This window comes from Sapajus apella, unplaced genomic scaffold, assembly GCF_009761245.1.
Source record: "Sapajus apella isolate SASKATOON/1434 unplaced genomic scaffold, GSC_monkey_1.0 scaffold37, whole genome shotgun sequence".
Classification (NCBI taxonomy): Eukaryota; Metazoa; Chordata; class Mammalia; order Primates; family Cebidae; genus Sapajus; species Sapajus apella.
The window spans coordinates 1,679,282-1,706,494 of NW_022436977.1; the positions used below are offsets into that span (position 1 = coordinate 1,679,282).

At 38.7% G+C, this 27,213-nt stretch overlaps 1 protein-coding gene across 12 annotated transcripts in view; it reads left to right on the forward strand.

Annotated features, from left to right (window-relative positions):
• The window catches only part of HERC1 (HECT and RLD domain containing E3 ubiquitin protein ligase family member 1), a 234,247-nt gene that overhangs the window by 55,786 nt on the left and 151,248 nt on the right, over nt 1-27,213 (forward strand). For all 12 annotated transcript variants that reach the window (XM_032297748.1, XM_032297756.1, XM_032297752.1 and 9 more), the window contains 2 exons: nt 9,530-10,485; nt 22,995-23,090. In XM_032297748.1, coding sequence (XP_032153639.1) covers nt 9,556-10,485; nt 22,995-23,090 — 1,026 coding nt within the window. In that variant the 5' untranslated portion in view covers nt 9,530-9,555. The remainder of the gene's footprint in view (nt 1-9,529; nt 10,486-22,994; nt 23,091-27,213) is intronic.

A 27,213-nucleotide genomic window follows, 5' to 3' on the forward strand; every position in this document is an offset into this window, starting at 1 on the left:
CCACCCATGTTGGTCTCCCAAAGTGTTGGGATTAAAGGTGTTAGCCAGTGTGCCCAGCCTATTATTCTTAAAGTTAATTTTTTTGTTTTTCTAATTTTGAATTGAATTATCAATATATTTAAATTTTGTTAAGAGACTGGGTCTCTCTCTATCACCCAGGCTGGAGTGCAGTGGTGCAATCATAGTTCACAGCCTCAAACTTCTGAACTCAAGTGATCATCCCACTCAAGCCTAAGTTGCTGGGAACACAGTCGCATACCACCATCGCTAGAAAATTTAAAAAATTTTTTGTCAAGACAGTATCTTGCTGTGTTTCCCAGGCTGGTCTTGAACTCCTGGCCTGAAGCTGTCCTCTCACCTTCTGCCTCTTAAAGTGTTGGGGTTACAGGAGAGAGCCATCACACCTGACTTTCATTTAATTCTTACTTAGAAATGAAGCATTTAAGTCTTTATATATTTCTTTGAGTCAACTTTGACTATGGTCCCTCGATTTTGATACATATTTCTTTTATGTAACTTTCTAGATAATTTATAACTCCTTTCTCCTTCCTCTCTTTGTCTAAGAAACTTAGTTTCCAAACATTTAGCTTTTGCCTTGTTTTGGATTTATTTAAAAATGATTTTTAAAGATTTGCACTGATAGGCGGGGCGTGGTGGCTTACTCCTGTAATCCCAACACTTTGGGAGACCGAGGCAGGCAGATCACGAGGTTAGGAGTTCAAGACCAGCCTGACCAACATGGTGAAACCCCATCTATACTAAAAATAAAAAAATTAGCTGGATGTGGTGACGCATGCCTGTAATCCCAGCTACTTGTGAGGCTGAGTCAGGAGAATCGCTTGAACCCACAAGGCCGAGGCTGTGATGAGCCAAGGTCACTCCATTGCACTCCAGCCTGGGCAACAGAGCAAGACTCTGCTCAAGAAAAACAACAATAACAACAACAAAAAAACCCATAATAATAATAATGTTTTCTCCTAGCATTTTGGGAGGCTGAGGTGGGCAGATTACAAGGTCAGGAGTTTGAGACCAGCCTGGCCAATATGGTGAAACCCCGTATCTTCTAAAAATACAAAAATTAGCTGGGTGTGGTGGTGGGCGCCTATAATCCCAGCTACTCAGGAGGCTGAGGCAGGAGAATCTTTGGAACCCAGGAGGTGGAGGTTGCAGTTAGCTGAGATCTTGCCACTGCTCTCCATCCTGGGTGACAGAGCAAGACTTTGTCTAAAAAGAAAAAAAAGTTTTCAGTGTTTATTCCATGCATTTATGAACATGCTATATAAATATATAAATCCTTTTAATATAATTATGTTACTATATATGAGTTATACACAAATACTCTACATATTTTTTTTCTTAGGGTATCTTGGAGATTGCTCTATTTTAGTTGTTTTGTAAATACTTTTTGGTTTCACTGCTTTCTGGCTAGAAATTATGTGGTCTAATTTATGTGTATATTTTGAATTGCTTGTTAGATAATAGTCAATTTGAAAATATTTTCCACTGGTGCTTATAAAGAACATATTTTAGGATATGCATAATATTTTGGATTAGTTTATCATCTTGGACTACATAGATGACTTTAGGATGTCTGTGAAACCTTTGGAAATGTGCTTATATTTTTATGAGTATGTGCATGAGTTTTATTCTTTGGAGAGTCAGGTTCCACAGCTTTTATCAGATTCTCATAGGAATTCATGGTCTACCAGTAGATTTAAGGACCGGTGATTTATATACTGTTGTGCTTTATTTAATTTGTCAAGTACTGGCATATATTTCAGAGATACTGTGGTTTGGTTCCAGACCACTGCAATAAAATGAAAAGTACAGTAAAGCAAATAAATGACAGTAAAGCCAATGTCATAGTAAAGCAAGTCACGCAATTTTTTTTGTTTCTCAGCGTATATAAAGGTTATGTGTACTTACATGTACAGTATTCTGTAGTCTGTTAAGTGTATAAGAGCATTATGTCTAAAAAAATTTGCGTACCTTAATTAAAAAATACTTTTATTTTGCTAAAAAATACTGAGAGTCCTCCGAGCCTTCAAAGAGTTGTAATCTTTTTGCTCACGGAGGGTCTTGCCTTGATGTTGATGGATGCTGACTGATCAGGATGGTGGTTGCTGAAAGATTGGGATTAATTTGGCAATTTCTTAAAATAAGACAGCAGTGAAATTTGCTGAATTGATTGGCTCCTCCTTTCATGAATCATTTCTCTGTAGCATACAATGTTGTTTGATAGCATTTTACCCACAGTAGAACTAATTTCAAAATTCAAAAGTTGTCAGTCCTCTCAAACTCTGCTACTGCTTTACCAATTAAATTTATGTAATATTCTAATCCTTTGTTGTCATTTCAGTAATATTCACAGCATCTTCACCAGAGATATGTTTCATTTCAATAAACTACTTTGTTTTGTTATCCATAAGAAGCAACTCCTCATCCATTAAAGTTTTCTCATGAGATTGCTGCATTCAGTCACATCCTCGGGTTCCACTTCTAATTCTACTTCACTTGCTATTTCTACCACATCTGCAGTTACTTCCTCCACTAAAGTCTCGAACCTCTCAAAGTCATCCATGGGATTAGAATCAACTTCTTTCAAACTCTTGTTAATATTTATATTTTGGCCTTTTCCCAATGAACCATGGATGCTCTTAATGGCATCTAGAATGGTGAATCCTTTCCAGAACATTTTCAATTGACTTTACCCAGATGTCAGAGGAATCACTATGGCAGCTATGGCCTTTCAAAATGTATTTCTTAAATAATAAGGGTTGAAAATCAAAATGACTTTTTTATCCATGTGCTACAGAATGGATGTTGTGTTTAGCAGGCATGAACACAACATGAACCTCCTTGTACATCTCCAGTAGAGCTCTTGAGTGACTAGGTACATTGTCAGTGAACAGTAATATTTTGAAAGAAAACTTTCTTTTTCTGAGCCACAGGTCTTAACAGCGGGCTTAAAATATTTAATAAACTGTGTAGTGACAGATATGCTGTCATCCAGGCTTCCTCGTTGCATTAATAGAGCACAGGGAGAGTAGATTTAGAATAATTCTTAAGGGCGCTTGGATTTTCAGAATGATAAAGAAGGATTGACTTCAAGTTTAAGTCTACCAGCTTCATTAGCCTCTAGCAAGAGACCCAACCTGTCCTTTGAAGGCAGATATTGAATTCTTTCTAGCTAAGAAAGTCCTAGATGGCATCTTTCAATAGAAGGCTGTTTTATCCACATTGAAAATCTGTTGTTTAATAATTACTTTTATCAGTTATCTTAGGTAGATCTTCTACATATAAATTGTTGCACCTTCTACATCAGCACTTGCTGCTTCACCTTGCCCTTTTATGTTGTGGAGACAGTTTCTTTCCTTAAACCTCATGAGTCAACCTCTGCTAGCTTCAAACTCTTCTGCATCTTCCTTACCTTTCTCAGCCTTTATAAAATTGAAGAGAGGGCCTTGCTCTGGCTTAGGCTTTGGTTTAAGGGAATGTTGTCGCTGGTTTGATACTCTATCCAGACTACTTAAACTTTCCCCATATCAGGAAAAAGGCTATTTCACTTCTTTATCATTTGTGTATTAATTGGAGTGGCTCTTTTAGTTTCTTTAAGAACTTTCCCTTTGCATTGCAACTTGGGTAACTGGTGTAAGAGGCTTAGCTTTTGGCCTGCCTACATCACTAAACTTAATCATTTCAGGCTGTTGATGTAAAGTGAGAGACATGGTATCCTCCTTTGTCTTGAACACTTAGAGGCAACTGTAGGATTATTAGTTGACCTGATTTCAGTATTGTTGTATCTTAGGCAATAGGGAGTCCTAAGGGTAGGGAGACTGGGGAATGGCTGGTTGGTAGAGCATTCAGAACACACACAGTTTGTTGGTTAAGTCTTATTTGGTGTGGTTTGTGGCACCCCCCCCCAAACAATTAGAATAGTAACAATCAGAACTTACTGATTACAGGTTATCATAACAGTTATAATAATAATGAAAAGTTTGAAATATTGTAAGAATTACCAAAATGTGACACAGATAAATGAAGTGAACACATACTTTTGGAAAATTGGCACCAGTATACTTGCTCAACTCGGGATTGCCATAAACCTTCAATTTGTAAAAAAAAAAAATGCAGTATCAGGGCCGGGCGCGGTGGCTCAAGCCTGTAATCCCAGCACTTTGGGAGGCCGAGGCGGGTGGATCACGAGGTCAAGAGATTGAGACCATCCTGGTGAACATGGTGACACCCCGTCTCTACTAAAACTACAAAAAATTAGCTGGGCATGGTGGCACGTACCTGTAATCCCAGCTACTTAGGAGGCTGAGGCAGGAGAATTGCCTGAACCCAGGAGGCGGAGGTTGCGGTGGGCCGAGATTGCGCCATTGCACTCCAGCCTGGGTAACAAGAGCGAAACTCCGTCTCAAAAAAAAAAAAAAAAAAAAAAAAAATGCAGTATCTGTACAGTACAATAAAGTCAAGCACCGTAAATGAGGTACGGCTGTATTTAAGTCTCTATTACTGTGGTTGCCATTCTTCCTATATTTTCTATGGTTTCTGCTTCATTGTTTTATTACTATGCTTATATGTAAAGCTTTGTGATAGTTTTATCTTATTAGTGATTATGCTGTTCATCATTACTGAGTAACCCTTTTTGTCCCATTTATTACCTAATAGATGATGCTTTTTTTGTTTGTTATATCATTACCCTATACATTTTATCTTCAACATTTTGAAATCACTTGTTTTAGATCCATCTTTTATAGATAGGATACACATTTTTAAAATGATTTACTTACTAGATTTATAGTTATATACATTTAATTTATAGCAGAGATAAATTTTGGGCCATAGCTACCTTCATATATGTTTTGTTCAGTTAGCATATAGATTATTATTATTATTTCATTATCAGTCTTTGTCTTTTGGTTTTAATAGGTGAATTTTACAGATATTGATGTAGTGGCTGTGCTTGGTCTTACAGCTGACCTTTAGTCTCTGTTTTACCTTTTTAATACTTGCTTGTTTTCTTCCTTTGTTTCCTGTTGTTAGATGGCCTCTGTTTCTTTAATTCATTTCCTGTTCTTTCTTTGTATAATTTTGGAAAATATATGGATATACCCAGATGACTAGATAGCAGTAATTAACCAGAAATGGAAATGAGGAAATTCCATTCATAGTAATCACAAAATCAAAAATACTTAAGAATCAACAGAAAGGCACAGAATTTATATGAAGAAAATCTAAAATAGGATAGGAACAAATATAAAGACACACGTTGCCCTTGGATGAACAAATTTCATAAAAATGTCTATTTTCTGAAAATACATAAATTGAATTCAATTGAGATTAGAACCTCAATAGTGTGTTGGAAGGGATGCCATATAATTGAATAAAATAATGTTAAACTTTGGGGACTTGCCTTACCAGTCATCAGAACATTTATACATTTATAAACCTATTGTAATCAAGTCACTATTGTTGTAAGAATAGACAAGTGGACCGGAATAGAGAATCCAGAAATAGACCCTATTAGTGGAAAAGTGAGTTATTTTGTTATTTAGATGTTCTGTTTTCTTATTTTTATTCACTTGATCCATTTTGTACTGAGAGTGGTATATTGGTGTCTTGCATTATTAATGTTTCTATTTATGTTTCCTTGCATCTCCTGTAGGTTTTGCTTTATAAAAGCTGTTGCTGTGCTATTTTGTTTTAAAATAATTCCTAGCTAATTCTTTTGCTTTTTAAAGTTATTTCATCTCTTTGCTTGGAGGTCTTTAGGATTTTATCTTTGTCTTTGAAATTAGATAGTGGTTTTTTTTTTTTTTTTTTGAGACGGAGTCTTCCTCCGTCACCAGGTGCTGGTGTGGAGTGTAGTGGCAGGATCTCGGCTCACTGCAACCTCTGCCTCCCGGGTTGAAGCAGTTCTCCTGCCTCAGCCTCCCGAGCAGCTGGGACTACAGGCGTGCGCCACCATGCCTGGCTAATTTTTTACATTTTTTAGTAGAGACGGGATTTCACCATGTTGACCAGGTTGGTCTCGATCTCATGACCTCGTGATCTACCCGCCTTGGCCTCCCAAAGTGCTGGGATTACAGGCATGAGCCACCGTGCCTGGTAATTCAGGGTTTTTCATATCATCATATGTTTCAGTTTCAATTTTGTTTGGATTGTTAACTTACACATTCTTTTGCTTTGCTGTTACCAGGAAATTTTCTTCAATTTATAAGTGTAAAATTTATTTATTTTTTTTTTTTTGTTTTTCCCAATAGCTCCATATGCACTTGAGTTTTCTTATGTTCATTTTTATGGTATTGAGTATTTTATTATATTCTTAATTTAATTGTATTCTCTTCAGTCAATATAGCAAAGTCCAAATATAATAGCAGAAATTTTGTTTTGTTTGAGGAAAGGGTTGTTCTGTCTCCAATTTTATGGGTCTCTTTTGCCTTGCAGAACACTAAGTAGTTCCCCTTTTTCTTCTTTTACCCTTCACCACTCAGTTGCTAAAACTTGTTTCTCTCGTCCTTTTTGCTTTTTCTTTCCTCTGCATTTCAACAAATGCGTATTTAAATGCTTATTTAACATTTGTCTTTTTAAATTGCACCTGCTCTTTTAAACCATGCCTTCTGCTTTAATTAAATGTACTTTAAAATCTCTTTTCTATAGTCTGTGCTGTGATCTGCCCAAATAGTTTTCCAGTATTTTCAGATGCAGTGTGGATTTAATCTTTCTGGGAGTCACTCCAAATCATGTTTAGGCCCCTTTACTAGCCTTCCTCCTCTGTCTTTTCTGCAGTTTTTCTTAGTCTCCCTTTGCTTGCCACAAAGCCTGTAACTGGATGAAGAGGAAAGCGTGTACCCTAGATTTGCTGTCTTTTTATCTTTTTATTTTGTTATTTGCAATTTTGGCATTCTGTTATCATCAAGTTACACTACAGGTGTGATTAGGTATAAATAATTTTTCCTTCTTGTTTTTCTTACTGTTTGCGGATGAAATTTTGGGCAGATGGCTATGCAGCTGCCATTGTCTTCAACTACGTGGGAGTCCTGGATTACTTAATAAATGGTGGTGGCGTAACTAGCCTTCTACCTGGAAACAATAAAATTCGACTCAGTTTGTGTTATATGGAATGTATTAAACTTCCAGATGAATGTAGAATTTAATTCCAGATGGACTAAAGACTCATGTGTGTGTGTGTGGTTTTTTTTTTAATCCCTCAAGAAAATCAAGGTGATTTTATATAGTTGATTACCTATATAATCTAGAATTCATGTGGAATCTGGGTGTAAGAGTGGGACAGGGATACCCTTTTGACTAAGAATGGAAAACAAGCTATAAAATAAAAGATGTGTTTGTATGTAAAAGATAGAAGAAATATTTGCAGTGTTGAGGACAGACTGTGATAAAATACAAAAACTTTTACAAATTGTCAAGATAACAAAATGGGAAAATGCATGAATAAGTATTTCCCCCGAAGAGCATATCCAGATGACTAACAAACATCAGATGTTCAGATTTATTAGTAATCAGGGAAATAAAAATTAGAGTAACAATATATCCCTGTGTAGCTATCAAACTGGCCAAATTTAAAAGGACAAAATTACATACGGCTTATGTAGGAAGGGATGGAGGTAAATAAGGCACTTTTATGTCCTCTGCACAATGCTGGTATTTAATACCAGATGAAACCAGGGTGGGGTGGAGGATCATGATTTCCCCCCTCAAGTGCATATTTTCCAAGTATCTTAGGAAGATAAATTAAGCATAGTAATCATATACTTGTGAAGGCAAGTGTCATCAGATTTTATATTTAGAATTTAACAGGGCATATTGAGAAATAAGAGACTCCTTTTAGTTACTGTAGTCTGGGATCTTTATCACTTGAGTGCTTTCTTGAACATCTGCCTGTATCATGAAAATTAAATTCGCTTCAGTGATTGAGGATCTTTCTGTAGTGACATTCTGGGGACTTAAGAGACAGGACTTAGTTTCCACCTTCCCTGTAATATTTGGTAATTAAAAATTTTGTGTATATATAAAAATATATATCAATACATCCTATTTCTGATGCATTTTGAAATAAATTACAGATGTCCATTTACTTCCCCCAGATATACTTCAGGTTGCATATCGTTAACTATTCAGTATTTATTGAGTTAAAATTTATATGCAATGAAATGTAAAAATCTCAGGTGCACTTTCACTGAGATTTATTAATTTATGTATTTTTAATGTAGAGACAAGGTCTCACTATGTTGTCCAGGCTGGTCTCGAACTCCTGACCTCAAGCAGTCCTCCTGCCTCAGTCCCCAAGAGTGCTAGAATTACAGGCTTGAGCCACCATGCCCAGCCGAGTAGGTTTTAACAAATGCACAATGTGTGCAATCCACACCAGTATTGAGATGTACAGTATTACCTCAAGAGGTGTCCTTATGTTCCTCACAGTCAGTCATGCCCCCATCCACTGGAGGCAGCCACTATTTTGTTTGAAGAATTTTTATGGACTTAGGTTTTATTTTGGATAAATCCTCAGGAGAGGAATTGTTGGGTCATGGGGTTAGGTATATGTTTCGTTTTATGAAAAACTGCCAGACATCTTTCCAAAGTGAATGTTCCATTCTACAATTATGCGTCCCAAAGTTTTTGGCCCAGGGAACTAGAAGGATGGAGTTGCCATTTATTGAGAGGAAGAAGTCTACAGGAGGGACAAGTTTGGGTAGGGGTAGTGGTAGTAGTAGATTAGGGGCTCAGTTTTGGATATGTTAATTTTAAGATATCCAACCATAACAAAAACTGTTAGATAGCCATGTGGAAGGGCCAAATAGGCAATTGTGTATACGAATTTGGAGTTAGGGAGAAGGTCTGGATTGCAGATAAAAATTTGGGAGTCATCAGCGTGTAGAACCTTTGTTGCACTGACATTGGCATCAGAACTGAATGGAAAAGCTACATCTGAAGAAATTACTATTTTTTAAAATAAACTTTGTATTTTGGAATTTTAGATATACAGAAAAGTTGCAAAGATGGTACAGTTTCCATATACCCTTCACCCATTTTTCCCTGATGTTAAATGTCTTAGTACATAACTGTAGTACATTTATCAAAGCTATAATAGTAACATTTGTACAGTACCATGAATTTCCAGACTTTTTCTTTTTTTGAGACAGAGTCTTACTCTGTTTGTCTGTTGCCTCTTGCCCAGGCTAGAGTGCAGCGGCGTGATCTCAGCTCACTGCAGCCTCAGCCTCCCTCATGCACCACCATGCCTGGCTAATTTTTGTATTTTTAGTAGAGATGGGGCTTCATTGTGCTGGCCAGGCTGGTCTTGAACTCCTGGCCTCAAGTGATCTGCTGGCCTCAAGTGATATGCCGGCCTCATCCTCCCAAAGTGTTGGGATTACAGGTGTGCCGCTGTGCCTGGCTACATTTCACCAGTTTGAAATCATTAATTGTAATGTAAGATGAAATTTTAGAAACACTTTATGAATCCTCTATATGTTTTTGACTGTTTTCTCTTCTCCCTTTGCAGGACTAATGGCTGAAAGATAAATCAACATGGCAACTATGGTTCCACCAGTGAAACTGAAATGGCTTGAACATCTGAACAGCTCCTGGATTACAGAGGACAGTGAATCTATTGCTACAAGAGAGGGAGTTGCTGTTCTTTATTCTAAACTGGTTAGCAATAAGGAAGTAGTACCTTTGCCCCAACAAGTTTTATGCCTCAAAGGACCACAGTTGCCGGACTTTGAACGTGAGTCTCTTTCAAGTGATGAGCAGGACCACTATTTGGATGCCCTTCTTAGCAGCCAGCTAGCATTGGCAAAGATGGTATGTTCCGATTCCCCATTTGCTGGGGCACTTAGAAAACGACTGCTTGTACTCCAGCGTGTCTTTTATGCACTTTCTAATAAATATCATGACAAAGGCAAGGTGAAGCAGCAACAGCATTCTCCGGAGAGCAGTTCTGGTTCAGCAGATGTTCATTCTGTTAGTGAACGCCCCCGGTCAAGCACTGATGCACTTATAGAAATGGGTGTTCGAACTGGTCTAAGTTTATTATTTGCACTTCTGAGACAAAGTTGGATGATGCCTGTGTCAGGACCTGGTCTCAGTCTTTGCAACGATGTTATTCATACTGCAATTGAAGTTGTGAGCTCTTTGCCACCATTATCATTAGCAAATGAAAGCAAGATTCCTCCTATGGGCTTGGACTGCTTATCTCAAGTAACAACATTTCTAAAAGGAGTAACTATTCCTAATTCTGGGGCAGACACTTTAGGTCGTAGATTAGCTTCTGAGTTGCTGCTTGGTTTGGCAGCTCAGCGAGGCTCATTGCGATATCTTCTTGAATGGATAGAAATGGCTTTGGGGGCTTCGGCAGTTGTACATACCATGGAGAAAAGCAAACTACTCTCAAGCCAGGAAGGAATGATCAGCTTTGACTGCTTTATGACCATATTGATGCAGATGAGGCGTTCTTTGGTACGTACTATAAATCTCAACTTTAAAGTTCATATAACAATTTTTGGAAAAGTCAGTGGTTTTCAGTGAATTGGTTGGTATCGGAATGATTTGAGACTTCTGGTGATTGTTGAATTAACTAAATATTTACTTTGAGTGAAGAAACTTTTATACATGTTGATATATTAACACTGCTTGGTGTACAGTGTTAAGACTACTGCATCAGGAGTCAGGTTTGTAGTTTTAGCTTTGTGGATTCTCATGTAAACTAGGGAAATTCATCTAACTTTATGGTTTAGCAAACTTATGAAAAATGAGAGATTTTGGTTAGTGATCAGGTCTTTAGAAAAAAAACCTTATTTTCATCCTTCCCAATTTATATTTAACATTTACTTTTGTTTTTGTTTTTTGGAGAGCCTTGCTTTGGTGCCCAGGCTAGAGAGCAGTGGTGTAATCTTGGCTCACTGCAACCTCCACCTCCTGGGCTCAAGCAATTCTCCTGCCTCAGCCACCTAAGAACCTGGGATTACAGGTGCCCGCCACCACACCCGGCTAATTTTTTTTTTTTTTTTTTTTTTTTTTTTTTTTTTAGTAGAGATGGGATTTCACCATGTTGGCCAGTCTGGTCTTGAACTCCTGACCTCAAGTGATCCACCGACCTCGGCCTCTCAAAGTGCTGGGATTATGGGGGTGAGCCACCACACCCTGCCATATTAAATCTTTATTAAATGCCAAGTACTGTTCTAGTCCCTGGGGCTACAGCCTTGGGAATACAGTTTCTGCCCCTGTGGAGTTAACAGCCTAGGAGTTAGATAATAAATATATAATTTCAGGTAGCGAAAAAGCTCTGAGAAGAAAAATAAAAGAGGGAAAGGGTGTAGAGACTGGTAGACTTAGGACTGAGGTTGGGAGGTGAAAACTTGCTGTTTTAGTTAATGTGGTCAGGGAATGACTCTCTGAGTTGTGACATTAGAGCATGGACCTGAATGAAGGGAAGTGATGAGCTAAGCAAAGATCTGTGAAGAGCGTGTTGTCAGAGGAAATTAATTATTTGACTGTCATAAACTTGGATACATTAAAGAATTAATAATAAAATAGTGTAGTATAATTAAGGAATTCATAAGACAAATATAATGCCTTTGTGAAAACCAAGAATAAAAATTTAAATGTTAAAATATAAATTTAAGCTGGGTGTTGTGGCTCACTCTTATAATCCAAGTACTCTGAGAGGCTGAGGTGGGCGGATTACTTGAGGCCAGGGGTTTGAGGCCAGCTTGGCCAGCATGGTAAAACCCTGCCTCTACTAAAAATACAAAAATTAGCCAAGCTGGTGGTACACACCTGTAATCCCAGCTACTTGGGAGGCTGAGGCAGGAGGATTGCTTGAACTCAGGAGGCAGAGGTGACAGTGAGCAGAGATCATGCCACAGCACTCCTGGGCAATAGAGCAAGATGCTGTCTGAAAAATTAAATTAAAAATAAAATACAAATTTATAATATTAAGACTCAACCACTTATAAACTGACTTAACTTTAATTAGGTTACATTGATCAGTCTTTTCTTTTGAGACAGAGTTTCGCTCTTCTTTCCTATGCTGGAGGGCAGTGGTGTGATCTTCACCTCCTAGGTTCAAGTGATTCTCCTACCTCAGCCTCCTGAGTAGCTGGGATTCCAGGTGTGCAACACCATGTCTGGCCAATTTTTGTATTTTTAGTAGAGACAGGGTTTCCCCATGCTGGCCAGGCTGATCTTGAACTCCTGGCCTCATGTGATCTGCCCGCCTTGGCCTCCCAAAGTGCTGGGATTACAGGTGTGAGCCGCCATATCCGGCCTACATTGATCAGTCTTTTCGGTGTCCTTTGTTATCAGATACCAATTAACAAATCTATTGTTAAAATAACTAAAATTGTCACTTATAAATTACATATGTATTTTCAAGTCTCCCTTTACTCCCAACAAGTACAAAGCTTTTGGACAGGAATGTCTCATGAAAACCAGTATGTTGAATTTATTTTCAAACCAGGGGCATCGAAGTTTTCACCTACTTTACTTTTTGCATTTATGAACTGAATGGTAAATATTGGGTCATTTTTCACATAGGTAAATATTTGGGGATTTTAGATCATAAGATCTGTGAAAATTTGAATTTCTTACTGTTACATAAAAGAAAAGCATGCCGTGGTTTGTTTGGGATATGGAATGTTGACATGGGTTCTGTGATCTTCACTTGAGGTGCCCAGGGATGCAATGATATTAAGTAGGAAAGGCTTTAGGGACCAGCTGTGGAAGGCAGGTAGGCCTCTTTGTGTTTTCTTATTCAATATTCAGTTCCTTTCACTTGCACATGTTTTTCTAACTTTGTTTTTTGATTCCTAATTCTTTCTGGTAACATCCTTTTATGTTTTACTCCTTTCAAGTCTGTAAAGTCATTTAATGACCTAAAATAATTTATTGTTCATGGTCATATGTTAATATTTCTGTAAGAAGTTACTTAATTCCTCATTTTATGGGCTATTTATTTTGCATTGCCTTTGTTACAAAAAAAGATACTAATTATTGCACCATATAGTTATATGATTAATTGCTTGCCAATGGTGTGTTTACTGTTTGTACAAAATGCCAGGTACCTTGGGGCAGAAGCCTCTTCCTCGCCTTACCTTCTAAGGCCTTGTTCTGCAATATTGCTCCTTAATGGAAAGAGGATGCCCCAGGAAACTAGACTTCTTTTCTCCATGTCCATTTAGCCTCACTGTCTAGGCTTGTATGCATATTAGATAATTGACTGGCTAGTTTAAATATTTTTCTTTCTTTTTTTTTTTTCTGTAAGGGTGCTGGTAGCAGTGATCATTAGCTATTCATAGTGACTGATAGTTTAAACCAGTCCTTCAAGCTTAGGAAATCTTTACAGTAAATATATTTACCTCTGTATATTATATATATGATATGTTTAATCATCATTTAATTAGCCTGTAATATCCTATTCCATTCCTTTTTTGATTAATTTACTGCTCCCAAATACCTGGAGTAAGGGAAGAAAACTTTTGTCCAGTGCCTACTATCCAATAGGTGCTTTTTATGCACTGTCTCATTCAATTATCATGTTAATCCATGAGACAGATATTATTTGCCCTTAAATGAAGCAACTGTGGTAATTAGCTTAAATCTACACATCTGTGTTGAGCAAAAGAGCCAGAACTATAGCATGTACTCCTGATTTAGGCACTTTATAGACTAGGCACTGCGTTAAGTAATTTTTACAACCCTGAGTTTGTCTGCAAAGCCAGTGTTTTTTCTGATGAATATATGCAGTTTTTACCTTGTTTATGTTAAATTGATTTGTTTTTTCCATGAAGGCCTACCTTGAAGTAGATGTAAAATAATTTTTTTTAACTGCTGGATTTCCAGCTTTCTTTTTACCTGGCCTCTCATTTCCAGACAAAATAGCAAATACCATTGCAAGTTAGTCAGGGAGGTGCCTCCCTCCTCTCCTCTAAGGCCATACCTTATAATATAGCTCCTTATTAGGGCAGAGGTGCCTCCAAAAAACTAGATTGCCTTTCTCAGAATTCTGGATCTATGCTGGGGAAGAGTATTCTGCATTTGACTTAATTTACCGCTCTCAAAGCCACCTCAGGTGTACATTAGATTGAATTTTAATTAAATCTCAGATTGGTTTTAGAGGAACGGAATGGCTATTAAACTGAACTATATATTTGTTATTTCTTCCTGCACAGTCAGTGATAGTGTCTGATGCTTTTGGTCTCCAGAACCTGTGTTTCTTTCTTTTTATTTATTTATTTATTTATTTATTTATTTATTTATTTATTTTTGAGATGGAGTGTTGCTCTATCGCCCAGGCTGGAGTGCAGTGGTGTGACCTTGGCTTATTGCAACCTCTGCCTCCCGGGTTCAAGCTGTTCTTGTGCCTCAGCCTCCCCAATAGCTGGGATTACAGGAACCTGCTACCATGCCTGGCTAATTTTTGTATTTTTATTAGAGGTGGGGTTTTACCTTTTTGGCCAGGCTGGTCTTGAACTTTTAACCTCAGATGATCCACTTGACTCAGCCTCCCACAGTGCTGGGATTATAGACGTGAGCCACTGTGCCCAGCCTAGAGCCCGTGTTTCTTATACTTTACTGTTGTCTGAGAACTAGGAAATATGTAGAGCCTCTTCTGACACACTAGACCCTAACCTGACATGATCCTCCCTGTCTTGAGTTTCTCTTTCCTTGAGTAACTGGGCCAGAACTTATCTCCAAGCTATAAAAGTTAGCGAGGCACATAACTGTCTATTGAGTATCTGGTACAAGGCCTAACAAAAATAAGTTCAATCTGTAAATTGTGTTTACTTATGTGATTCTTAATCTCTACTGTCAATACTTATGTAATGAGTTTGGTGGGAATACACGATATAATGCATGAACTTACCTGAGAATAGGGAAGTAATCTCAGTGTACATCTTCAAATTATAAAAAGCAGCCATATGTACATCACTGACCTTTGATGCTACTAAGTGTTTACTGCACATGGTGTGCCAGATACTGCTAGCTACTGGGTTAAAAAGATGAATAAGCTTTGTAGCATCCATGCCTTTAGGCAGCCTACAGTGTAATGAAGGAGGGATGAACAGTATTTCAAATTAATGCTAATGGACTGTAGAAGTCTGTGCTGAGAGGAGATGATGGGATGAAAGAAGAGGACTGGAGGCAAAGAGGCAGAAAATGTCTTATGGAGGAAGTACCCTTGAAGTTAGTTGAAAAGTAGGAGGAATTTGTCAGCAAATGTGAGGTGTGTGAGTCGGGGGAGCTGGAGAACTTTTCAGATGAGAGGCTTACAAAGCAATTGAGGCATGGGAGAGCAAGCCCCAGGATATAGGGAATGGAATGAGATGAGATTGAGGCTGCAAGCTTGGCAGGGCCCTGTATCCCATGCAATAGGCTTTGGGGGATTGATCCCATATGCAGTATGGAGTCATTGAAGCATTTTTGAGTAAAAACAGCCAGAACAGAAGGAAATGTACTCCGTCTAGTCTTAGGTCTTTGAATATCTTATCTTAAGCAGACAAATGTGGGGGAAAAATCATGTTATTTTTGATGGTAAATAAGAGGAAAGTAACTAAAGACCTGTGAAACCAAAAATTTACATATTTTTTTATTTTTTTGAGACGGAGTTTAGTTCTTGTTGCCCAGGCTGGAGTACAGTGGTGCGATCACAGCTCATTGCAACCTCCGCCTCCTGGGTTCAAGTGATCCTCCTGCCTCAGCCTCCCGAGTAGCTGGGACTATAGGCGTGTACCACCAAACCCGGCTAATTTTTGTATTTTTAGTAGAGACGGGTTTCACCATGTTGGCCAGCCTGATCTCAAACTACTGGCTTCGAGTGATCTGCCTGCCTCGGCCTCCCCAAGTGCTGGGATTATAGGCGTGATCCACCACACCTGACCCCAAAATTTGTTTTAATTTCCACTTTATTTTTTGGACCATTGAACTTTCTGTCATGTTGACAGTGTGAACAAATGATGTTATACATTTAATGGGCCATATTTTTCAAAATTTAATTTCTCTAAAAATGCCCAGCTTTAGCCTTGTTTTTTCATTATGCAGTATATTTACAAAATACACTAAGAATTCTGTGTAGAATTTTTTTTTTGTTTGTTTGTTTGGTTCGTTTTTTAAACAGAGTCTCGCTCTGTCACCCAGTCTGGAGTGCAGTGGTGAGATATCAGCTCACTGCAGGGTCTGCCTCCTGGGTTCAAGTAGTTCTCCCTGCCCCAGTCTCACAAGTAGCTGAGACTACAGGTGCCCACCACCACGCTTGGCTAATTTTTGTATTTTTTAGTAGAGCCCAGTCTGTGTAGAATGAGTTTTGGAGGTGTCTTTAATTGTAACTGACTGAAGCTGGAGTAGACTTATCCTTAAATACTGACTTTTTCTGAAGAAATTAACAACAATCATTACAGTGTTTGTAGGATATTTTATTGGTTTGGTATTGTTAAATTTGGCAGTAATTTATTAAAGGCTTCCAGTATTTTCACTTCTTTCTAAATATATATATACATAATGCAAAATAATAATTATTTCTATCAGTTTTGAGATCTTACTATGTAGTGGGAATTGTGCTAAGCATATTTTACACTTAATTTCAGTTAATTATGCAACAGCTCTAAATGTTATGGGCATCATTCTGGTCTCAAGATGAAACCCTTTCAGTCAGAGCTGGTAAGTAATGGAACTAGATTTAAACCCAAGTCTTTATCACTAAAAACTTTATGCTAGTTTCAACATTTTCCTTCATACTGTAGAAAGGCATGAAAGAGGGATCATGATGACCCTGGTGCCACCCCCTAGAAAGGTAGATCAGTCTACTCCTTATCTGTTTTTGTTTTGGTGATCACTAGAGGTAGCTTTTAGATAAGGAAGCCACAGATCACAATTGGATTTTTCTCAGAAATGCTTCACAGCTAATTAGGAAATTTGAAGATGCTGCAACCAAGTATTTGCTGGTATAGCAACATATTGTATGTCTAGAGACTAGTTACTTTTAAACACTTAGCTTCTGGTGTGATTCCATACCTGAGTCGGACTCTGAAGCCTTGCTATTCAAAGTGTGAGCCACAGACAATAGCATTGGCATCACCTGCATTTGTTAGAAATGCAGAATCTTAGGCCTCATGTATACTTACTGATTAGGATCTGTATTTTAACAAGATCACCAGGTAATTCTTGTCAACATTGAAATTTGAGAAGCACCATCCTAAGTAATTAAAAAGAAAAACTGACTTGACGGCAGCAGGTTAACAGCAGATGACCCAGCAATAGAAGAAATCATCAAATAGAATCAGATCTTAAGAGAAAGAGCATTGTGCTATGATTGGCAGGCTCTGATAAGCTATCATATTTATTATTGAAAGCTATCTGAGAAGTGAGGGATTTGGGACAGCTGAAGAGAATAATTAAGAATAACAATTAGTAATGGGGTGGGGCAGTAACAGAGACTATGACAACAGGAAGCTTTACATAGTACATTGATAAAGAACTTAGAGAAAGGAAATGGAAGCCATATGAAGAGACTGATGATTAAACTTTTCTGCCGCTTTACTGGGGTGAGGAGAGTGGTGTGAAAACTCAGTCATTCACCTGGACTTCATCACGGTAGCTTTTGTTGGCAGAGGGGGAGCTTGTTAGATGACAAAAAAGTTCTGTCATGTAATACTCAGCTATTTGGGGAACTCTTGAAAGTGATTGTCATTTGAATGATTTGAGGGTAGCAAGATATTTCCCTTTTTTTTTTTTTGAGACAGAGTCTCGCTCTTGTCACCCAGGTTGGAGTACAATGGTGTGATGTCAGCCCACTGCAACCTCTGCCTCCCAGGTTCAAGCAATTCTTCTGCTCCAGCCTCCCGAGTAGCTGGGATTACAGGCACCTGCCACCACTCTCGGCTAATTTGTTGTATTTTTAGTAGAGACTGGGATTTCACCATGTGGTCAGGCAGGTCTGGAACTCCCAACTTCAGGTAATCCACCTGCCCCAGCCTCCCAAAGTGCTGGGAATATTTGCTGTTTTTATTTAAAACTATTATTTACTGTTTATCTGCCCAGTAGAGACAGATTGATGAAAATTTCATCATCGTTTTATTTACCTGGTGGACTAGAAAGAGGACAGATGAATATATAGAGCAACTTAAAAACCTATGGGCTGGGCATGGTGGCTCACGCCTGTAATCTCAGCACTTTCTCGGAGGCCGAGGTTGGCAGATTGCCTGAGGTCAGTAGTTTGAGACCAACTGGCCAACATGGTGAAACCCTGTCTCTACTAAATAAAAATACAAAAAATTAGCCTGGTGTGGTTGCGTGCGTCTGTAATCCCAGCTACTCAGGAGGCTGAGGTAGGGGAATTGCTTGAACCAGAGAGGTGGAGGTTGCAGTAGCCAAGATTGTGCCACTGCACTCCAGTCTGGGTGACAGAGGGAGACTCCATTTAAAAAAAAAAAAAAACAAAAAACTGGGTGCAGTGGCTCACACCTGTAATCCCAACACTTTGGGAGGCTGAGGCAGGCAGATCACCAGGTGAAGAGATCGAGACCATCCTGACCAACATGGTGAAACCCCATCTCTTTTAAAAAAAAAAAAAAACCTGTAAAACTTTAGGCTGGGTGCAGTAGCTCATGCCTGTAATCCCAGCACTTTGGGAGGCCGAGGCAGGCAAATCACCAGAGGTGGCGAGTTCAAGACCAACCTGAGCAACATGGAGAAACCCTGTCTCTACTAAAAATACAAAGTAAGCTGGCTGTGGTGGCTTATGCCTTGTAATCCCAGCTACTCAGGAGGCTGAGGCAGGAGAACTGCTTGAACCCAGGAAGCAGAGGTTGCGGTGAGCTGAGATAGTGCCATTGCATTGCAGCCTGGACAACAAGAACGAAACTCTGTCTCCAAAAAATTACTGTATTATGAAACTTAAAAAGTTCTAAGTAAACTTCATTTGTAGTTAATAAACTTTAATATGCTGTTTTTTTATTTGGAGAGGGAGTCTCACTCTGTCACCTAGGTTGGAGTGCAGTGACACAACCTGCAAACTCTGCCTCCGAGGTTCAAGCAAGTCTCCAGCCTCAGCCTCTCAGGTAGCGGGGATTACGAGTGAGCACCACCTTGCTTTGCAAATTTTTGTATTTTTAGTAGAGTCAGGGTTTTATCATGTTGGCCAGGCTGGTCTCAAACTCCTGACCTCAGTTGATCCACCCGCCTCGGTATCCCAAAATGTTGGGATTACAGGCGTGAGCTACAGTGCCTAGCCCATATGCTTTTAATGATATTAATTTTAATTAAAATTAGTATAATTACTAATATATAACTAATGTAAGTAAATAAATTAGTATTAATCAAATTAATTGGATTAATATTAAGTCAGTGTTTTTGTGACCAATATGATTATGTTAATAGTGTTAAATACAATTAAATATTTATTAATAGTCAATACGCCTTAATAATATTAATAAGCTTTTTTAATAGATCTTGAGGTAGGAGGATCGCTTGAGCCCAGGAGATCGAGGCTATAGTGGTTTATGTAAACCAAAAAGTATCTGAGACAGTTCTCAAATCAATTTAGTTTTATTGTGTTGAGGTTAAGGACAACGCCTGGGAGACAGACAGGTGTAAACCAAGAAGTTTCTGAGACAAGAAATGTATCCTTCTCAGTCAGTTTAGAAAGCCATATCACTCCAGCCTGGGCAACAAGAGCAAAACTCCTTCCCCCCTCCCTCAAGAAAAAGTGTATTTTGCCAAGGTTTAGGATGTGCTTGTGACAGAGCCTCAGGAGGTCCTGATGACAGGTACCCAAGGTGGTCAGGGTACAGCTTGCTTTTATGTTTTAGTAAGACATAACACATCAATTAATACATGTAAGATATTACTGACTTGATCTGAAAGGATGGGGTAAGAGGTGTGGGGAGGGCTTCCAGGTCATAGGTAGATTTAAATATATTCTGATTGGCAATTGGTTGAAAGAGTTACCAATAGAAATGCATGTCTGGGTTACAGTAAGGGGTTGTGGAGATGTAGGTTTTATCATATAGATGAAGTCTCCAAATTGCAAGCTTAGAGAGAATAGACTGTAAATGTTTCTTATTAGACTTAAGGTCTGTATTGATGTTAATGCTGGATGGATATAATGATGCATGTCCAATCTGTCACTTCCAGTCTTGGCCTGAACCAGCCTTCAGGTTAAATTTTAGAGTGCCCTCCCCTAGGAGGGAGTCCATTCAGATGGTTGCGGGGGTGGGGGGTGGCTTTGAATTTTATTTTTTGTTTATAGAGATCTGTGCCTTTCTCCAAAGGTGACATTGAGAGCTTCAGTATTTAAAGGGGAGAAGCAGGCTGGAGGGGAAAGAAGGAGGGAATAGAAAAGGAGCAGTTAGTGGAATAGTCAATTATGTATTTCTCTGATACTCAGCAATAGGCATTTTATATAAGGTAAGGTGAACATAGAGTAGTTACCGGTGGAGATATTCACCCTTTTCTGTGTAGCTACTTGCTTTGGAACAAAAGGAAAGGCAGCTTCTTGCATGAGTCAGCTTTCAGCTTATTTTTTTTCTTTTTTCAGAAAGGAGTCCCAAGTTTTTATTTTCCTTTCACAGTAATAATCTTTGCCACTGAATTTCAGCCTTGGCAACAGAGCAAGACCCTGTCTCAAAAATAAATACATAAATATTAAAAAATTAGGGTTAGGCTGGGCACAGTGGCTCAAGCCTTTAATCCCAGCACTTTGGGAGGCTGAGGCAGGGGTGGATCACCTCAGGTCAGGAGTTTGAGACCAGCCTGGCCCACATGGTAAAACCCTGTATCTATGAAAAATAAAAAAAATTAGCCAGGTGTGGTGGTGCACGCTTATAATCCCAGGTCTCAGGAGACTGAGGCATGAGAATGGCTGAACCCAGGAGTTGAAGGTTGCAGTGAGCCGATGTCCTGCCAGTGCATTCTAGCCTGGGTGACAGAATAAGACTTCATCTCAAAAAAAAAAAAAATAAATAAAGGGTTAAATATAAATACTGTGGGCATTTGAAGACATTGATTGGAATTTTTATTTGACCCAAAATATTCCTTTTTTTAAAATTATAGGAATCATGTTACATAAAATAGCCTGATTTGAAAATCAGAGAATCTTAGAGTTGAATGAGATCTTATGGGTCATCTAGGTCAGTCTTTCCTCTCCTGTAGAGGATATACTTTTCTGTGGTATATCTGCTAAAAGATCATTTAGAGTATAATTATTTTACAATATAGTATCCTTTGAAATAAAGCCACTAATGAAAATTTCACAATTATAAGATGGATAAATTATAGAAAGAACTTGACATTTGTAGTCTAAAGACTTAGGATATGGAAATTTAAGGGACAATGGATATTGAGTTCACTTTCTGATTTATTTATTTATTTATTTGAGACAGAGTCTCACTCTGTTGCTCAGGCTGGAATTCAGTGATGTGATTTTGGCTCACTGCAACCTCTGCCTCCTGGGTTCAAGTGATCCTCCTGCCTCAGCCTCTCAAGTAGCTGGGATTACAGGCATATGCCCTCATACCTGGCTAATTTTTTTTTGTATTTTTTTAGTAGAGATGACAGGGGTTTGCCATGTTGGCCAGGCTGGTCTTGAAATCCTAAGCTCAAGTGACCTGCCTGCCTCAGCCTCCCAAAGTGCTGGGATTACAGGCATGAGCCACTGTGCCTGTCATATCATTTTTTAAATGAGATAATGATTTCTCCCATTGGGTCCTATTGTGGAAAGTAGGCAGTAAGTCCCAGAGAGGTGCTGTGCTTCCTCAGCTGTGCTAGGAAAAAGATGAACTGACTTCCTGGTATTAGCAGTGGCAAATTCTTACTAATCTGCAGCAACCTCAATTCTTGCCTCCTCATGAAAAGAATTTGACTGAGGGGCATAAGGCAGAAGGAGAGACTGAGGCAAATTTTAGAGCAGAGGTGAATATTTATTAAAAAGCTTTAGAGCAGGAAGGAAAAGAAGTGAAGGACACTTGGAATAGGGCCAAGCGGGTGACTTGAGAGATCAAGTGCCCCAGTTGACCTTTGACTTCGGCTTTTATATGTTAGCATACTTTTGGGGTCTTGTGTTTCTTCCCTTGTGGTGGGCCGTCCACATGCACAGTGGCCTGCTAGCCGTTGGGAGGTGAACATGCTCAGTATGTTTCCCAGAGTTGTATGCATGCTCACTTTAGGTATTCTTCCCTTACTCTTTGAATGTCCCTAGAGGTCGTATACCGGTTAAACTCCTCCATTTTGCCTCTAGTGTGTATGCTTGATCCCACTCACCCAACTCCTGAGATCTTATCAGGAAGTTGCTGATCACAAGTTTCAGGTTTTTTCTATCTGTTGGGAGACTGCCTTTCCCTGGTGCTGGCTACAATCAATTATTATTTTAGAGAGAGAGTTAACAACTGCCTGACCATCACTTGATGGTCACCTAACATACCTGGTGGTAGTGGTTGTGGGGGCTTCTCTTCTGCCGTGCTCATGTCTGACTAGCTACCTATTGTAACACTGGGATTTTGATCGTGGTGAAACTAAGAAGGGAAGGACCGAGTTTCTGTTGCTTTGGTCAAGTCATTACTAAAGCTGGCTATATTCTATCAGGTGGGAGGCAGGTGGGCAATGCACCCATGGGGAGTAAAGTATTTCTTGAGACCACATTTTCTGGATATTGGTCAGCCAAAGAGTGTGTAACTGGCAAAATTTCCACTTCCTTGATTGTTTCTAGAGTCCTGTGTCCCTTGGAATAAATCACTTTTTAATAAGGTAATCAGTGAGGGATTGGCACTTAATTTATCTTGTGATGCAGTAGTCAGGTCATTTAATAAAATTTCCTTGCAAAAGTTCATTTAATGACCTAATGCTAGTATTTGGTTTCAGTGCACATAATCATATAAACAGGTTTTCAAATAGGTGTTTTTGTAGACTATTTAAGTAATTGTAATCTATATGTCTCTCCCCTTCCTACACTGTATCCCACAATGTTTTAATTATAGGGTTCATCTGCTGATCGAAGTCAGTGGAGAGAACCAACCAGAACATCGGATGGCTTGTGCTCACTTTACGAGGCAGCGTTATGTCTCTTTGAAGAGGTATGTAATAATCATGGCGTTTCTATTAAAAACTTTGTGTTAAAATGTTATGGCATGTATTTATCCCTTAAAAATAATCCATTTTCTCTGGAAAAGCTACAAAAGAAAGTGGCACCAGTGGTTACCTCTAGAGAGTGGAACTGATGTATCTAGGGTGGGGTGAGTAGGAGGCATACTTTTCAGTGTATACCCTTTTATTTATTTTGAATTTCGAATTATGTGCTGGTAACTTTAATTGAAAAAAATTTATATTAAGTAAAACACATAGAAAAACATACAAACAAATACATAGCTTAATGAATTGTTGTAAAATAGTCTTCTAATATGTATCTAGGTAAAGAGAGAATTTTCTTAGTCATTGCAGAAGCCCTTTTACAGCCTTGTCATAATCTCTTTTCTCCTCCCCAAAGTAACCAATATTCTGACTTGTAGAGTGAACACGTCTTTGCATTTCTTTATAGCTCTGTCACCCAGATGTGCATTGTTCAGTCTTCTCCATTTAAAAAAGTCTTTTAGATCTTTTAATCTATATGCTCCTTCTTCCATTTTTCTTTTCCTTCAATGTGTTTATTCAGGAACCTAGGCTTTTTAGGCTGTAGCATTTCCCACAGCTCCATATGTTTCTTTATCCTCTGTATTTCCTATAAATTGGCAGCTGGATTCAGAGGCTTGATCAGTCTCAGGTTTTAAGTCTTTAGCAAGGCTTCATACATGTTGCATTCTTCCATCAGGTTCCATCTGGTTGTCTCTCTTTGTGGTATTAGCAGGCTTTGATACTTAATGACTATATTAATTAATTTGTGCTTGGTTGCAAAATATGATATTCTAATTCTGTCATTTCTTTTTAATTTATTAATTGTAATATTTTTATGAAGAGATTCCCTTATTGACTGATTATTCTGCTACAGTTTACATAGGAGAGGCAGAATAAATGCTCGATCCTTTCCATCTGCTCTTTATTTGCCAGTTTTCAATTTAATGAATTGTCCTACCATCTTCCAAATTTGGCCAATTAATTTAAAAAATATCATTATGGGCCAGGCACCGTGGCTCACACTTGTTATCCCAGCACTTTGGGAGGCTGAGGTGGGTGGATCACCTGAGGTCAGGAGTTTTAGACCAGCCTTGCCAACATGGTGAGACCCCATCTCTACTAAAAATACAAAAAAATTAGCTGGGCGTGGTGGTGGATATCTGTAATTCCAGCTACTCAGGAGACTGAGGCAGGAGAATCGCTTGAACGTGGGAGGCAGAGGTTGCAGTGAGTTGAGATCACACTACCGCACTCCACTGGGCAACAAGTGCGAAACTCTCTCTCTCTCTCTCTCTCTCTCTCTCTCTCTCTCTCTCTCTATCTATCTATCCATCCATCCTGGGCTCAAGTGATCTTCTGGCCCCAGCTTCCCAAGTAGCTGGTACTATAGGCATTCGTCATCACACTTGGCTAATTTTTGAAATTTTTAATAGTGATGAGGTCTTACTATGGTTGCCCAGACTGGTCTTAAACTCCTAAGCTCAAGTGATCCTTCCACCTTGGCCTCCCAAAGTGCTAGTATTATAGATGTGAGCCATGGTGCCCAGCCTGTCTCTATGTTTTAATCATTTGGTATTAGTTCTACAAGTAATTGCATATTTAATGCTCAATACTAGGCTCTGTGTCAATGTCTCTTTATTCTTTTTTTTTTTTTTTTTGGATACAGAGTTTCGCTCTTGTTACCCAGGCTGGAGTGCAATGGCGCGATCTCGGCTCACTGCAACCTCCGCCTCCTGGGTTCAGGCAATTCTCCTGCCTCAACCTCCTGAGTAGCTGGGATTACAGGCACACGCCACCATGCCCAGCTGAATTTTTGTATTTTTAGTAGAGAAGGGGTTTCACCATGCTGACCAGGATGGTCTCGATCTCTTGACCTCATGATCCACCCGCCTCGGCCTCCCAAAGTGCTGGGATTACAGGCGTGAGCCACCGCGCCCGGCCTCTTTATTCTTTTTGATAGTTTGATGGTTATTCTCTAGTAGATTTCTCAATAAAGACTCATCAGAACAAGATTTCTGAGTTTTTGCATGTTGGTAATTGCTGTGCTCTTTATTCTTGTGTTAGTATTGATAATATTCTTTAGTTAATCTTTTCTTTACTTCACATTTTCTTTTTTTGTGTATCTTTTTTTTTTTTTTTTTTTTTGAGACAGAGTTTCGCTCTTGTTACCCAGGCTGGAGTGCAATGGCGCGATCTCGGCTCACTGCAACCTCCGCCTCCTGGGTTCAGGCAATTCTCCTGCCTCAGCCTCCTGAGTAGCTGGGACTACAGGCACGCGCCACCATGCCCAGCTAATTTTTTGTAGTTTTAGTAGAGACGGGGTTTCACCATGTTGACCAGGATGGTCTTGATCTCTTGACCTTGTGATCCACCCGCCTGGGCCTCCCAAAGTGCTGGGATTACAGGCTTGAGCCACTGTGCCCGGCCTTTTTGTGTATCTTAAATATGTTACTCCATTCTCTTCTGACATAAACTGTTACTGTCAAAGCCGAAAGGTAATCTGACTTTCTTTCCTATGTGAGTCATACATATTTTGGTGAGAACCCCTAAGAATTTTTTTTCCTTTAAGGAACAGTAATTTTACTGTAGAATACATCTTGATATTATTGATTCTTGGTTGATGTTCTTAGAGATACGATAATTCAATATATAGTTTGGAATCTCTTTTATTTTAGAAAAATGTCCCTAAATTACAGTTTCTTAAATTTTTTTTATTCCTTTGATTGGATTCTATTTAGGGATTACTATTATATGTATGTTAGATCTTTGCCTGAATTTAGTACTTGTCAGTTTTTCTTGAATGCTTTGTCTTTTTTAGTTTTTTTAATTTCTAAAAATGCCTTTTATCTTTCATCACTTTTAGGTCATTAACTACTTTGGTTTCTTCTAGTTTAGTTTTCAGTTCCAAAATGATATTTTGTCTTTTATTTCTAATTCTTCAGTTACGTTACCTCATTTTTGAGGGGTTGTAATTCAGATTTCTGTTTTTCTTTTGTGTGTGTGTGTGTGTTTGTGTTTGTTTTTTTTGAGATGGTGTCTCACTCTGTTGCCTAGGTTGGAGTGCAGTGGCATGATCTTGGCTCACCTCAACTTTGTAATAACTTTTATATATGAGATTTGACCTCACTACTTTTCTGTTGCTTATTTCTATGCGAAATTAGTTTTCCTGAACTCTTAGAATGAGGCGGGATTTAAGATGGTTTTTAAAACTCCATAGACTCCCTTCCCTCATATGTGTAATGTTAAAAAAAAATGGTTTTACAGTTTGTTCTCCTTCCCAACTTTTATCTTGCTATTCCCTTTCCTTTCCATCTTTCCTTTCTGTTGTCCCTATCCTGTTCAATATTTATTCTGCTCTCAGTAGTTTCTCTCAGCGTAGGGGCTTTGTGCTGGAAGGGAATCCTGGCTGGCCAGTATCAAGAGGCCTGAACCACCACACCTGGCCGTGATAGACCTTTAGATGAACAATTCTTACCCTCTTGGCCCCACTATCTTCCTTTGTCTGCAACAAAATTCCAGACCTTTTATTAGGACTGGCAACTGTCTTCAGATACCGTCCTCATGTTCACTGGAAAATATTTGTCTAACACACATATTATTCTGTTGTTTTGGATACTATTTAAAGTACCTGACTAAGATGACCTTATCCTCCCCCATTTGATGTGCTGGCAAACTAATATGTTGACTTCTTTAGTTTCTTTGATTGTTTTGCTTGATTCAGCAAAACCAAAAAACTAAAAGGCAGAAAACAAATCGACAGTCACTGTAGTCAGAGTTCATGTGTTTATTGTATTGAGTTCATACAAGTCAATTAAAAAATCTGTTAAGTTCTAATATATTAGTGAGCAGAAGTTTACCTCACAAAATGTTGTAAACAGATGGAAAAACTTTAGTTTTGCTAACAGTAAAGAAATGTGAAGTTAAGATAAGGGCATCTTCCTTTTTCTTCACTTATGTTTGCAAAAAAATTTAAAAGCATAATACTCATTATGTGTGGATTCAGTGAGATTGGTACCAGAATGGCCACCCTGGGTCCTGTGCTTTTGCCAGGCAGCCTGGATTTTAAAAAAGATTTATTAATGGCAATAG